Source organism: Sylvia atricapilla, chromosome 3 (genome assembly GCF_009819655.1).
Source record: "Sylvia atricapilla isolate bSylAtr1 chromosome 3, bSylAtr1.pri, whole genome shotgun sequence".
NCBI classification, from domain to species: Eukaryota; Metazoa; Chordata; class Aves; order Passeriformes; family Sylviidae; genus Sylvia; species Sylvia atricapilla.
Genome location: NC_089142.1, coordinates 112,256,725 through 112,271,774, shown reverse-complemented (window position 1 = coordinate 112,271,774; position 15,050 = coordinate 112,256,725). Strand labels below are relative to the sequence as shown.

The 15,050-nt window shown below is 44.9% G+C and overlaps 2 protein-coding genes across 2 annotated transcripts in view; one reads left to right on the top strand and one right to left on the bottom strand.

Annotated features, from left to right (window-relative positions):
* Window positions 1-360: 360 nt before the first annotated feature.
* On the bottom strand, window positions 361-9,954 carry CRNKL1 (crooked neck pre-mRNA splicing factor 1). Its single transcript, XM_066316658.1, has 14 exons — window positions 9,880-9,954; window positions 9,514-9,666; window positions 8,870-8,961; window positions 8,611-8,769; window positions 8,091-8,257; window positions 7,409-7,587; window positions 6,613-6,783; window positions 5,749-5,940; window positions 4,976-5,035; window positions 3,726-3,806; window positions 1,951-2,190; window positions 1,598-1,699; window positions 815-1,063; window positions 361-613 (listed from the first exon to the last, which is right to left on the bottom strand). The coding sequence occupies exons 1-14, from the start codon at window positions 9,925-9,927 to the stop codon at window positions 446-448; spliced, it is 2,061 nt and encodes a 686-aa protein (XP_066172755.1). The 5' UTR covers window positions 9,928-9,954; the 3' UTR covers window positions 361-445.
* A 2,046-nt stretch (window positions 9,955-12,000) lies between these two features.
* Window positions 12,001-15,050, top strand: part of CFAP61 (cilia and flagella associated protein 61) — an 89,753-nt gene continuing 86,703 nt past the window's right edge. Inside the window, exons 1-2 of the mRNA XM_066316657.1 lie at window positions 12,001-12,170; window positions 12,817-12,967. Of these exons, the coding sequence (XP_066172754.1) occupies window positions 12,028-12,170; window positions 12,817-12,967 (294 nt within the window). The 5' untranslated portion in view covers window positions 12,001-12,027. The remainder of the gene's footprint in view (window positions 12,171-12,816; window positions 12,968-15,050) is intronic.

The following is a 15,050-nucleotide window of genomic DNA, read 5'->3' as shown; positions in this document are numbered from 1 at the left end:
CCAGGTTGTGGTCAACAGGGTTGTTTTCAACTATTCTCATGATACTCTTATATTTAAAAGAATTACTGGAAAGTTCATCTGAGACCTCTCTCTCACTGAAGACAATAGGTCTGCTACCCTGGCACATTAAGGTCCTTAAGCACTGCTGGGATAGGCTGGAGGAGCCTTGGACAGGTCCTTGTGCTAAAAACAAAGTCACTGCACAGTTCTCCTGGCTCTCTTGTCACTGGTGACAGCTATAGTCCCCTGCACTGCTCCCAGGACCCCTCCTTTAACTGATGGACATCCGCAGGACTGTTAAAGGGAATCAACCTGAAGATGGTGCTTGTCTTCCACACAAAATCCATCTCAAGTCTGTAATACTAAAACTCTCCAAATACATTTATTTATCACCAATGAAAATACTGTACAATGGCCCAGGAAACGGGTGGGAAAAGGCAAGGTATTAAGTCTGGCTTTCATCAATGTCCTTATCAGGATCCATAGCTGCAGCTTCGCTCTCTTGCTGCTGCTTCTTCCAGAGCTTTGCCATAGCCAGGAGTTTGAGGTTGGGCTGATTGGCAGTGTCTTCTGGGAAAATATAATCATAGTACTCCTCCCATCCAGCATCAGACTAGAGAGAAAAATACCACAAAACAAATTTAATTTGCATGTTAATGCTGGCTATTAGGAGGTGCTTCTAATAAGAAAGAGAAATTAGATGAATAATAGAAAATTAAAGCTCATGTTTGATATCCCCTGCCCAGCAGCTGACTCCATAAAGCACAAAGCCACTGAGGGCTCACAGCCACTACTTGCCAGCACTTTTCCTTACCCCATCTTCGGCCTGCAGCTTTCTCCTCTTCTTTATTTTCTCAGGCATCAGTTTATCTATCCTCTCTTTAGTGGCACTGGTGCCGAACTCCTCCTCAAAGCTCCTCCAGGACTCGAGCAGCATGACCCTCTCCTCCTTCTCCTCGCAGCTGCGCATGGCCTTGTTGGCCTCCTCATAGACCTGCCGGCAGTGCAGCAGCCGCTCCTCCTGCCCCACCGACAGCTCGAACTGCGCCAGGCTGATCCACACCTGTGGGCACAGCACACAAACCCCAGCTCCAGCGCTCGCTCTGTGCCACCACAGCCAGGGCAGAGGTGGCAAAAAAAAAAAACAACCAGCAAAACCCCCCCCCCAACAAAACAGCAAAAAAACAGCTAAGGTCAACACCAGCAGGTGCCCAGAAAATCCGTTTGTTTTACGCAAGTGAGATTCACCCCATTTCAGCAGGACACAACATCCATGTAAGGCACATGGATCAGTTTCTTGTGGTTGTCATGTGAATTTCATCAATGACAGCACCAAATGACACTGGAAAATTACAGTTTTCCTTGTAATGTTTTAGCAACCAAGATCACAAAGCTGCTCAGCAAAGAGGGCTGCTTGGAAAAGCTTCTTTCACCTGAGATATGCCTGTTGTTGTAAGGAATTCAGGAACTTCCCTCCCCCTTTCAGAGCACAAGCATGGGCCTGAACTCAGGCTGATCTGAGCCAAGGCAGCCCAGGCTTTCTCTGCCTGTGGGTCAGGTTCAGGGCCAGCTCTGTGTCCTGGGTGCTCACACACACCTTGACATGCTGTGTGCGCTGCAGCAACCGCCGGTAAAGGCTCCTGGTTTTCTCATACTCCTCTTGCTCAATCTCAAAGTCGATGTAGGATTTCCAAAGCACCTGCAACAGAGAAGCCTCTCATCATGTTCATTCTGAGCACACTGGGAGGGGAAGAGAACGGATAAAGTGAAATTTCCCTGAGGAAGAAGATCAGGGTGTTAACTGGCAGCATAGGCTGGGATCAGGGCTGAGCAGTAGCAAAGCTGGTGCCCATCAACCATTCAGCTTTCATCTCTTGTTTTATCTGGTGGATTATTTACATGTTCATCAACCCCACTGTGCAATAAACACCTTAAAATCAGTCCCCTCACCTCTGGCATGTCCAGCCGGGGCTGGCTGATAGCCAGCTCATAGATGGCCCGGGCACGGTCAATATCCCCAAGGATGGTCTCCAGCTCAGCAAACTTAATCCAGGATGTGCAGTTTTCTGGTGCAAACTCCAGGAATTTTTCATACAACTTTCGGCAACGGTCAAATTCACGCAGCTGTAACTCCAGCTCAATGTAACCTTTAAACAGTTTGGTTTTTGGACATTTACCTATGGATGTCCCCTGTTATGCAAAAACAAACAAATGAATAAACCTGTAGTGATCTTGTGGGATCACTACTCGATTTTCTAAGTGTTTGAACTGCAACTCTTTTTTTTTGCAGTTTATTCAGCTTGTTCAGGGCCAGTAGTAAATCCAACCAGTGTTCGCAGAACAAATCAAATGTGCATCCAAAAACACCAAGAGCCTGAGGAGCAGAAAACATCTGTCACTTGTCATTCTTTCACATAATGTGGGCTTCCCATGGAGTATGAGTAGCACCTACCCTGGTTCATCAGCTGAGCACCTGAAGGAAGCAGTGTCAGTCTATACCAGCCTGCCAGGTAAGCAGTACCCAAGCACCTCATAAAACAAATGATACCAAACAAACTATGGCCCCACACTGTTCCTCCTGGCACCGAGAGTGGCTGCCCACCCCTGCTTCCTGGCTGGCAGCAATGGACAGGTGGAGAATAATGTCTTTACAAAGTATTTTCTTTCCAATATTCCTCAGTCTCTGAAGAAAACTGTCTGTCCTAAGCCAAGCTGTGAGAGGCAATTCTGGATTCTTAGTTTGGGAATCTCTTGAAACAAGAGTAAAGTAAGAATGGGCATACCTGAGACAGGCTGTAGTGAGCTTGGCCTTGGAGTCACTTCTGTAGACAAGTATTGTTTACTAAGCAATGTGGCTTCTGCTCCCTCAAGCCAATGTGAGGTAACTTGAGACAGAATTCCCTTACCACAGTTCTCCTGCACAATGTTCCTGCATTTTTAGTACCTTGGAATTTACTAAAAATGGAGGAAACCACCACTTGGGATTATCAGTTTGGTCGCCATTATAGACCTCCAGCTCTACAGATGCCACTGGTATTTCAGAATATGCTCAGTTCTTCTCATGTGCCCTCCATCACTGCTTGGGTGGAAACCCCATCAGTTTGCTCTTTAAAGTCAAATTACCTCAACTGCTACCAACATTGGCTTTCTCTCAAAATGCCTTATGCTATCCCTGAACTTACTAAGAATATCTGAAGTGAAAGGAAAGGAAGTTTTTCATTTCAAAAGATGTAATTTCTTGCTGCCCCATCACACTCTGCTGTCCCTTGACATGCTGACATTCACAGAGTGAACCTGCTCGGTAGCTTCTGAGCCTGCCTGAAATCCCCATCAGCAGCTGGGACTGGCACACAGTTTGGCAAGTCCTAATTTTCTTAGAGTCAAACCTCCTATTCATCTACAATGCTTTTTAAAATGCTATTGTTAGAATAAGTATCACTGTAAGCCAGAAGTAGCAGCTAAGAACTTGTAAGAGCACTGAGCTGATGTGGGTGCTCTGCATTCAGAGGAGTGCTTTGTCATTTCTGGCCAGGGGCTAATTCATCAGAACAAGCTACATTTCTTTTCAAATCATACATGACAGTAAATGCTGGCCCCTGCAGACTTCTCAGATGCCGTTATTTTAACTGGATTAAATCAGCAATTAAAAAAGGACAATTTAAGATCTTTTAATGCCATTCCTGTGTTAGTTAGTGAAGTCAATTATGGCTCTGCTAAAAGCTTACCAAAGCTCTTCTGGCAAGGGGGAGGTTTTTCTGGCGAATTTCAAACTGTGCATACAGCAGCCACATTTTGGCAAATGTAAACTGAAAGAAAAAAAACAAAGTGCTATTTAGGCTGGAAAGTCAGTAGATAATACTGTACATGTTGCTTAAAAAATAAGCATTCTGTCTATACAAGATATGACTGCTACTGCAGGTAATCTCATTTGATCTCAGTGGTTTCCTGCTGAAAGATTTAGAGTTTATTATCTAGAACAACCTCTATGACAGGATGATATATTGGGGTGAAAGAAAAAATGACCAGGACAGAAGTCTTTTAAAGCAGAGAAAATAGTTTTTTAACCAATCATCAACTGGCAAAACATCAGCTATTGCTGTATCAATTATTATCTAATCAGCTCTTAATAACTAGAGATTAATCTGACACTCATATGACACAATAAATGAACTAGAAAACTAGAAAAAGAACACGAACAAGGATCTTCTGACATTCCAAGGCAATGCAGTTATAAGTGTTTGGCAACACAGATATTTTTAAGTTCACAAGCAAAAACAAAACAAAACAAACCAACCAAACAAAAACAAACAAACAAACAAACAAACAAACAAAACCTCAAAACCCACCAAAACAACAACGACAAAAAACCCCCACAAAACTCAAATCAATCAGCCTTGAAGACTGATTGTAAAGGGGAAGACAGACCTGACAACTGTTCTGTCAAATGCAGCTGCCTCAGGGGTGACCATGGGGCCCTGGATGCTACAAAAGGTGTTAACCCTTAAGCGGAGCCTCAAGTGCTGTACAGAGACTGCAAGAGACTGGGGAATGATCCTGCCTGAGGAGGAATGCAAGCAAGCAAAAACTAAGCGATCTTTCCTATATTTTGACTACATGTAATTTCATCTTCTTACAGTTCACTCAGCAACTACTTAGTAATTTGAAAATACTGGAAAAACCCTTGTGTCTCGTGTATGAGGGAATCCTGACACCAGTGCTTGCCCTGCAGCTTCCCTCTGTAATGCGAATTCCAGACACTTTGCACTTTAGCTTGAAAACCTCCCCATCCATTTTGGAAGGTGGACATTTTGAGAAACTGGAAGATACTTGAAGTTTTAAGCAAACCCTTCAAGAACCCCCTAGCAGCAGTTTGGAGCTGCTTACACCCGTGAATGTCGGGGATGGAGAGAACAAAAGGATCTTCTCTAGGGCATTTCAACCCAAAACTCAAGCCAAACTGGAGGAGGAGCAATACCTTCTTGTGGGGCAGGAGCTCAAGGCACGCCTGGTACACCTGTCTGGTTCGCTCTGCATCCTGTAAGAACACACAGCGTTAAACACTTTGTTTACTGCTGAGATTATGCTGAATTTGAACCCTGCAATGACTGCAAAACTGCAGAACTGGTATCTAAGTCAAGCTGGTCATGAATAAGCAAGAATGCTTATCTACTTAGTGTGCACAATCAAAGGTGGTACGTTCTGAATCAGCAAGACTCACCTTTTGAAAGCGATGTTCAGTACTAGGAAGCTGACAATAAAACAAGGAGTGTCCTGGTTGTGGGAGGAAAGAATATGTCTTTTCTTTTAACAGACACTGAACATGTGTTCTGTACTCAGAGCAGCTCTAATGTTCCAAGACTGGAAACGGAATAAATACTTGCACAACCTGAAAGACCACAGCGTGGCTGCTTCACAAACAGTTTCTATTAACTACAGAACTATTTCACAAGTACAGGTAACAGTCTCCCATGGGCAGTTCAACCAGGGCCACCAGAAATACCCACTCCTGCTTTTGTTATCAGTGTGTTTCTGAATGAATTGGGGTAAAACAAGTTTGATTCTTTCCCCCCATTACGCACAGGAGGGAAAACTGGAAGAGGAAAAATTCTGTATATTTAAACAGTAAATCCTGTGGCATGCTACACAAAACTAGCAACACACAGTATACTTAGTTCTTGGTTTTCCTACCAAAATATCAGCAGCTATTTACTACATGGGAAAAGAAACCCCCGAATTGTCACTACTTGCCTTTGCCTCCAGCTCCTCATAGAGTGCATAGTTAATCCAGAGGTAGATGTACCTCTTCCAGTGGCGTTTCTCCTGGATGGGGGGCACGTTGGCAATGGCTCTCTCGTACACCTCCCGCACGGTCTCGTCATCCGTGTCGCTCTCCACCAGCCGCAGGTAGTCAAACCAGGCATCGTAGTTGTGGGGGTTTGCCTTCAAGAGACAGGGGAGCAAGGCAACAGCAAACAAAATTCAGCCACTAAAACCAACAGAGCCTCATCCTTTACTCAGTCAGAATTTCCCCTTTAAAGTAGATCACTGGAATATTAACAAAAAACCATCAGTCTTGGGGGTGCTTATGGTAGAGCTTTTGGGTTATAAGTGGCTTTGTTTTAAATTTTGTTTTTATTTTGCCCTCAGCATCACCTCAATGAAGGCAATCCAAGAACAGTATGAGAAGGGACAAGGAATGGTGAAATGTGCAGCGTGGACTGAACAGCAGACAAATGTAGCACAGCTGTTTTCTCACAAAAAGGTATTTAAGCACAGGTGAGGTGCCTTGTAATGGCTATTCCCTAATTTAAGTAGTAACTACAAGCTAAACCGCATTATCCCTAAGGGGTACCAAGCCTTGAGGTCAATCCAAAACTCTGGCCTGCACAATCTAGACGAGAAAAGAGAAACAAAAAAAGCAGTGAATGCAGATATTATTCTCTTCCCCAGGGAAGGAATTCTGGCTCTAAAATGAACATTCCCTCGGTGTTTTTTTTGACTGACTTTCAAGGGTAATGTGAAACTCATCAGCCTTGATTATCACAAAATACTCGTGTCCCTTAAGTACCAGCTGGCTGTACAGTGAGCCTGGAGGGTACCTGTTCCACATACCTTCACCTCCTCCTCATACTGGAATCTCCTCTTGCTGACAATGATGTCCTCGATTCCCCTCCTGTCTCCAAACTTCTTCTCAAAGATGGTGTAATTCTTGAAGAGATTCTGGGCATCCTGCTTTGGAATTCTATCCAAGGCATACTTGTAGATAACCCTCACTCTTTCAAACTGAAAATGTAATTTGAAAAATATTTACAAAGCAGTTTCTGTCCTCCTTCGCAGTTTTTCAATGACCTTTTGGCAATACTTAATAGAATACAGAATTGTGGAACATCCCAACGTAAGTGATTGTTTTAGAACAGGATTAACACTGATCTTCCTTAAGAGTAAATTTTGAGAAGAAAAAAAAACCACCTGAAAATGCCAGCTCCCATCATCCCTTATTCATTTACAGGTTTAGAATATTTAAACCAATTTAAGAGGTTGTCGTTTTGGGTTCACAGAATGTCTTCAATTTCTTAACAGTCTGGGAACCTTGCAGACTGTGAAAAACATCTGGACCAATCCAGTTTTCTATCATGCAGGCCTATTACCTCTCAGAACCTCTCCTGTCTGAGAATACAGGTTTGAGCCCATGCTGCTGGTCTTGGGCCAGGCAAACCTCCCTTAGAGCACATTTTATTGATGTCACCAAAAGGCAATGAGAGGTGAGCAAAAACTATCTCCTTAACTCAGACTACAGGCACAAGGTACTGGGAACTACAAGTATTGCAGTGAACATTAAATGCCTTAAGTTTTGATATTCAAGGAAAAACACTGGCATGACTCAGACATGATATCAACAAGATCTTACTTCTTTCTGGTTCTCCTCAAACTTGGCAAAAGCCACATACAAGTGCTCATCCATGTGCTCCTCTCCGAAAAACTCCACTGCCCTCTCGTACACCTTCCTGGCATGGGCAAAGTAGCTGTGCTTCTCCTCAAAGCGCGCGTACTTGATCCAGTTCTTCACGTCAGGGTGAACAAGGACAAGTTCAGCTCTTGTTAAAGAAACAGCGCTGGCTGAGTGGCCCGTCTCCAGCTGCGCTCTTCCCAGGGACTACTGGCTCAAGGACTACATCAAACAGCTCCCAGGATGGTGCATGCAGGACACAATAAATGCAGCTGGGAAGAAGGCACTGACAGGTCTAAGCATGCAAAGGCTTTGTGCCTTACTGAGAACTTAAAAAGGGATAAGGGTCCGGGAAAATCTGAGGAGAAACCTGAAATAAATGATGGCTACAATAGACCTGGGGGCATGAGTACAGTTAAACAGACACTGTTGTGGCAGGACCTGCAGTCGCCTCACTAAATCTGGAGGCTTTCCCTAAACATACTTTTAACACCTCCTGCTGGCTCCCAGGGTGGTGGCTCATTCTCAGCACACCACAGCAGAAAGAAGCACAGGGACATTGCTGGACATGGAATACTTGAGAAGGAAATAAAGAATGAAGGCCTTAACCCAGGCAGGAGTCACGAGGCTTTGAAAAGGATATATCTCTCGTAAATGCTTCGTGCTCTGTCCACCTCCTTGTATCTCAGCTCAAAGTTGATGTAGGAATGCCAGGCTTGCTCCTCTGGCTGCCACTCCATCCACCGTTCAAACACCTGGCGTGACCCAGCAACATTCCCCAGCATCTCTTCCATGTATGTGTACTTGTACCTGGGGAAAGGAGATTGAGTTTCTGCAATCACACAGTGAACGTGTCCGCTCAGGGATTTGTGGAGTGCTTCCTGAGAGCATCTCTGAGCTTCCCTCACCTATTTCCTCCCACCCCAGAAATGCCAGTGGGTACAGCAGTGACTGGCAGGATCCAGGCACACAAACATCTTTCTCTCCCAAGGCTCTTGCCACTTAGAAAGTATAAAACTTTTCCAAAACTTCAGCCTTCCTCCTTTATTTTCAGACTAGGCTGAAAACTTGGGAGAAACAGGATAATCTGCATAATCCCAATGCAGCCAAATGCCGTGTGGCCTTTGGGGCTAGCAGGGGTGCTCCTTGCTCTGCCACCGTACCAGAACTGGTTCACCCTGGGCAGGGTGGTGATAGCCCTGTCCCAGATGTTTCGGGCGTGGTTGACCTGGCGGTTCTTCATCTCCATCTCGGCATATTTCAGCCAGAGGGTGACGTTCCTGTAGTCCACATCCAGGGCACGCTCGTAAATGGAACGGGCTCTGCAAAACATGAGCACAGGGAAGATAAAATGTGCCTCCCAGACTTTGGTGTGTGTCTAAAAAGGCTCGTAAGAGATGCCTGCAGCTGCATCATTGTTACCTCTGGATTTCCTTCAGGCTTTCCTCCCATTGTGCGTACTTTATCCAGTTACTGATAACAGTCCTGTTCTTTCTTATGTTATCTTCAAAAGTCTGAGGAGAAAATTACATCTGTAAGTCAGAAATCCTTCTGCAGACCATTCACATCAAGAATGGCTTATGGGGTATTGTTATTACTATTAGGAATATGCTTGCTTTGCTTAGGCATTTTCAAAGCAAAAAGCCAAGCAAAAAACATGGCTAAATCTGCACAAGTAAAAGAATTATTTTAAAAGATTTATAACTCAGCATTATTGTAATGTTATTTATTTTTTCGCTCATATTGTTTTATAGTGGCTGGCCAGATACGGGTAGTAATGAAGAAAACACCTATTAACTGTGTAAGTAGTTACCCTTTCAGTGTTCTAAACACAGGCACGGGGGAGATATTATTTGCTACCAGATTTTGTCAAGCAACACATCTGTAAATTACAGGTTCTGCTAAAAGGTAGCATGAAAAAGGGGTTTGAAAAATTTGATGTCCACCTGCAAAGTCCACAAGGAACACGGACTATATCTTGTTTAAGTTAAAACCAGTGGAATTTTAGTGCTCTACGTGAGCGTCGAGATTAAACCTGGGTTGTTTTTTTTTTATTATTATTATACCTTCCTCTTCCGGAGTTTATAGTCGTTTAGCTCTTCAACATCTGTGATCTTCTGTTGCGGAGGCGGTGGGAGAAGCTCGAGCTCCCTCTCCTTTGCCTCTCTCAGAAGCTGCTCCGCAGTGATCTGAACTTCGGCGGGTGCCTTGTTTTTCACCTGCAAGGCAAGCGCAAGGGGGGCTCGGCTCACATTTCCTATCGCAGCACCGAGACGGCCCATTTCCTCCGGCGCCTCGCTACGCGCGGTGCCCGCCACGGCCGGGGCCGGAGCCCGCCGCCACCCGCCAGAACCCACGGGCCCGCGGCGAGTGGGGATCGAGGGGCCCCGAGGGGCTTCCCCGGGGTCCCCACCACCCTCATGGCCACCCACCTTAGCCACTTTGGGGATGCGCTGCTTCCCGGCCGCCGTAGACGCCATGTTGCCGCCGCTCCGCGCGCGGGCCCCGCCCCGCCCCCTCTGACCTCACGCAGCCCCGCCCCAGCGGCGTTGCCGCGGCAACCGCGACGCGTCCCTGGGCGGCGGCGGCGGGCGGGCGCCGGGAGTGTCCGTTCCGCCCGTGGGACCGTCTGTTCGGTCTGTCTCGTCCTTTGCCGCATCTGTCCCGTCCGTCCCGTCCTTGGGACGGTCTGTGGGCGCTCCGCTCCGCGCCGGGGACAGGGCAGGTGAGTGCGCGGCGCTGTGCCTGCCCCCCGCGGGCCGCCCTCTGGCGGCGGGGGTGTGGCCCGCCTGCGTGGGCGTGGCCCGCGGGCCTGAGGGGGTCGGTCGCGCCCGGGGGCCGTGAGGGTAACCCACGGACAGCGCCGGTGGCCAGCCCCTGTGTCCAGCCCCCACCACCGCCCCCGGCCACCGGGAGTGCCCCTGAACAGCCGACCGCAGCAGCCTTCCGCAGCTCCTCACAGCCTTCTCGAGGTATGAACGCTTGCGATGCGTTTTGGGCGACAAACACCAAAAAACCCCACGTGGAATCTTACTTGTGCTTCAAGAGAGCTTTTGAGTAAGGAGGCGGGAGAGAAGTGCTCCAGGTTCCCCCCCAAGAGGGGAACGTCTTCCTCTGGCTGTTCTGCTGGGTGTCTCTGGGATCCTGCTCTGTGGGGTGAATGCAGGAGTCGCTGCACGAGCAGCGCGTTTCCTCACGAAAGTGGCACATTTTTACTGTGTAAATGCTGCTTTCGCTCCCTGCGGGCTGCGAGAGTGTTTAGGGGAGCTGGTGGAGATGGGGGTGTATTTTTTTTTTTTTTAAGTCAAACAGTTGACTATGAAAATATGGTAGTCAGTTTTCCTCAGCTGAAGTAATCTTAGTGCTAAATCTCAGCGGATGAATGGCCCTTTAAAGTTCGAGTTAGTATTCTTTTTTTTTTTTTTTTTTTTTTTTTTTTTTTTTTTTTTTTTTTTTTTTTTTTTATTGACGCGTGTTTGCAGAGGATGTGTTGCTTCAGGTTAATTTCAGGACCCACGCTGGCGCCAGAAGGTCTTATTTGTCTGTGAAAGGTGTAAGAGTGCGTGTGACTTTATCTCTATTTAAAAGGCGCGAAAATCTGTATTTCTTTTGGTTTTTCATTTTAGTTGAGAAATGTAGTGCCTAATAACTGAGCATCGCATTTGGGTTTGGAGTCACTGTTAGGAGTGGCTGCTGTGTTTGTCAGAGTGGTGAAAATGCTCTGCTGGTCTAGGTGTGTTGTATTAGACTTTTTTTTTTTTTTATTTTTCTTTTAGTTAGTACTGTTATATTTTGCACATATATTTAAGAAATTACGGGAAGACATTGGTAGCTTCATTTCGCGTGCCTGGCTGTCGGCTGAGTCACAGCAGTGTGCAGTACTGAGCAGACACACAGCTGAAAGGTGTCAGAGCCCAGGACACAGTCACGGGTGCTTTGAAGATCTGCTGCCCTGTGTGTTCTAAAGTTGCTGGGCGGATCACAGATCGGTTGTGCCCGGCGCATTTTGTCCGTGCATAACCACAAAAAAACCCTCACATTCTTTTTCTGCCGTTGGAAAGCAGTAGAACTTTAAATAGCCACAGAACTTTGAAGTCCTTCTGAAATTTAAGCCCTGCTGTTGACTTTAAAAGATTTTGAGGAGCAATTTTGGATAAAATACAGTTAACTCGCCTGAAGCTGCTGTTTAATCAGGACGTTGTTGCCCTAGTTGTTTGTAGCTGAGCCTCCAGCCTGCTTCCCCACTGCTGAGCCTCCCACTTGCAGGCCTTTGAGTTTGAAGTTCTTAGTGATGAGCTGGTTAGCATGCAATTGAATAAATAGGAAAGCAGCTCTAGCCTATTAAAAGTGTTCATTTCCTCTGTAGGATTTAGACAATAGGAGTGATTGCCTGCTGCGTTTCAAGTGTGCGCTGTATAGGCAGTGTGTATATTTGTGGCAGTATGCAGGAGGCAGGCACTAAAATCTGTAGAAACTGCCCCAATTTAGAGCTGTTATGAAAACCCACCTGAAGTGACTTTGTTGGGTAGGGGATGGCTGGAGCAGCAGTGTTTTCCTTGATTCTCAGTGAAGCCTGTGGGATGGCCACAGTAATCTCCTGGAGGGGAAATACAGAGGTGGTCACTGCCAGAAGGACAGAGTCGCGTGATGTCCCAGGCATCATCAGCCTCTTCAGCCCTGTCACAGAAGACCTCTTCGGAAGGATTGATGTCACTTGCCTCCTGTAAGTAAGGCTGTTTTAGGTTATCAGGCAATTATACTTAAGATGGCAGAAAACATTCCAAGCTTCGACATGGTGTGCCATGATGACTTTTTGTGCTATTTCTAAAAAAGGAAAGAAAATCCACGTTCATGTCTGTTACATGAATGTGAAAAACTGGGTCCCTGCCGTGGTGCACAAGGTTTAACTAATTCTATACTTGCTTCCTTTTGTAAAAGCTCAGAAGAAATGTTGTTGAATAGCACCTGATAAAACTATCAGGCTGTGGGAGACAAATACTGGTGGGTCACTTACATTTTTCCCTCTTCATAGCAAAAAATCTTGGATAACAGCTGTTTGGGGGAAAAAAAGGAGATGTATGGAGAAACATACAAACGGAAGGGAATGTTTAAGTCTTGCATCTCAAATTTACTAATATGATTGAGGATTTGAAAATCCACCTGAACTTTTATAATGTTAGAACACAAATATGTGGAACTGAAGCAACAATACCAAGTTACCATGTGGACGATGAAGTTTTGTTGAGGCCTGATCCTGGGAACTCTCTTGAACATGGATAATTTTGCTGTTCCAGCAGGCTGAATTCACGATCAGTCACTTTTCTATGTGGAGTTTCTTCAACTTTTGCAAAATTAAATTGTTTTCGTAGAGAGTTATCAAATCTTGCTTTGACACTCTGCAATGAGAAGAATGAGGTTATAGCCCATGCTGCATTTCTGGACTATCCCAATTGGAATATCACTGATCAGGCTGAATGGGAACCATTCCTGCATGAAAACTACGCTAACAATAAGTGCACTGTAAGTAAATTGTGTGATTTTGAGTTTTCATTTAAGGCTCAGGTGTGGAAAATATATGTGGGCATCTACAATCTATTTCTGGTAGAGTTGAGGCATTCAGGATGCAGATGATGGTAGATTCCTTGTGAAACCCATGCTGACATGGGCATCTCAGTTCTGCAGTGTGCTTGTTATGCGCTGGTGGGGAGACTGCTGCTCTTTATTTTGTGTGCTGGTGATTTTCATGTGGGCTCCTTGGGCGAGCTTGGGAATTTCTGGTAGGATCTGTGAACTAGAAACATCCCCTTGCAAGTTTGGCACTCAAATGCTCCCCCATCACCGAGTCCAGCCGGGGACTAGATAGTTGGATTGTTGAGAAAATACAGAAAATGTTAAACCCCAAGCACTCATAATGTGGACAGCATGCACCATTATGAGGTGTTGGCAGTGCTGCAGTTATGTCTGGGCATTTTGTTCATCAGTTCTCCAGGGTCTTCTGCGATGTTAAGCAATGGCTTGGAGGTAAACTGATGAAAACAGTGTTTGAAAATGTGTGCTCTTAAAAGAAACCATCAGTACAACCAAAAGGAGTGTAGAAGAAGGACTTGTGATTTCCTTGTAATTGATTTAGTTTGCCCCTTGAGTGGCATTTTGTGGGCCAGCATAGTCACTTCATTCAAGGTGCAGCTGCTCTGAGGGTTCTGCTGTACTGTGCCTCCCTTGGGCTGTCTGGTGGCTCTGCAGGATCTGGTGCAGGGGCCTACAGAGAAAAGACAAGAAAAATAAATAGGTACTCAAAACCAGTAGTGAAAAATACCTCGAAACAGGCAGCAGAGCTCTTACTTTTCTACAGTGGAGTTTATTTGCTAAAGTAGGTGTAGAAGATTCAGTGTTTTATGCTTCTGCATTGGCAGAAACTCTAAATGTTTTCTGGAGTATAACTTGATGAGATATCATTAGTAAACTGCAGATTAAATCCATGCAAGTGTGCTTTTCAAAACTGAGATCATCTGAACGTAGGATTTCTGTGAAGTTTAGTTGACCTTTTTCCTAGAGTGCAGAAATAATTTCAGGGTCTGAAGTGGGAGTTGACTTGTGCAGAAAGGAATTAATGAAGATGCTTTACTGGATTGTCTGGTTACCAGCACTATTTGGAAACAGTTACAGTCCAAGTCTGATTTACTTACTGTACTCTGGGACCTCAACAGTACTATGTTTTTTTTATTTCTTCTCTTTGCTTCTAGAAGACAAATTAACAGTCTGACTTTTAGGGATGTCTTTGGATGTTTGCTACAGTAGATTGCTCTCCTGATGCTGGTTCATGTACTGTAGCCTCTACTGAAATAATTCTTTCTCTTAAATTGCTGAAGTTTATTGATGCCTCTAGCTATGGCGTTTTAATTGAATATCATACTATTCAGAAAATCTCAGGTTTTCCATTTAAAGCATTTTTATCTACAGGCAGACTTTCACTGACCCAGCACTTGTAATTAATATGCCAGAGAATAGCTGATTTAATAGCCCTTGCCATTCCAGCCAGGGGTTTCCCATATTCACTGGAGGTGCACAAGAAAAAGGTATCTGTTGGTCTGCCCTGTTTCTGCCTGGTATTTGTGTGTCTAATGATGTCATATTAAAATTTGTATTTTTTCTTACTGCCTTTAAAAAAAACACTTTAGGATTTTGAGAAGCATGTGAGCTTTTCTTTTGTTTTGTTTTGTTTTAAACCTAAAAAGAAAGTCTTTGTCAGACACATGTTGAATGTTTAATCTAGTGGAATGTTGTTAGTTGAGAGTTAATACTGTTCAATATGAAATGTACAGTGTATGTTGCAGTCAAACAATAGTAAACTGAAGAGAAAGTTTAGGAAAACTGAGTAGAAAGTTTCATTTAGAAGCAGCTTCTGCTGTTACAGAAGCACAAAATGTAAAATGATATGAAGCACTTTAATCACATAACTTTATCCACACATGCTTTGAAGTCACTTATGTATATTTTGCTGCTCCTTGAGTGCAGATCATGTGTGTTGGAAATGTATATGTGTACTAATACTTGGGCTGATGGGATAAACATAAGCTGCATGGTGTGTAGACTTTCACTCCTC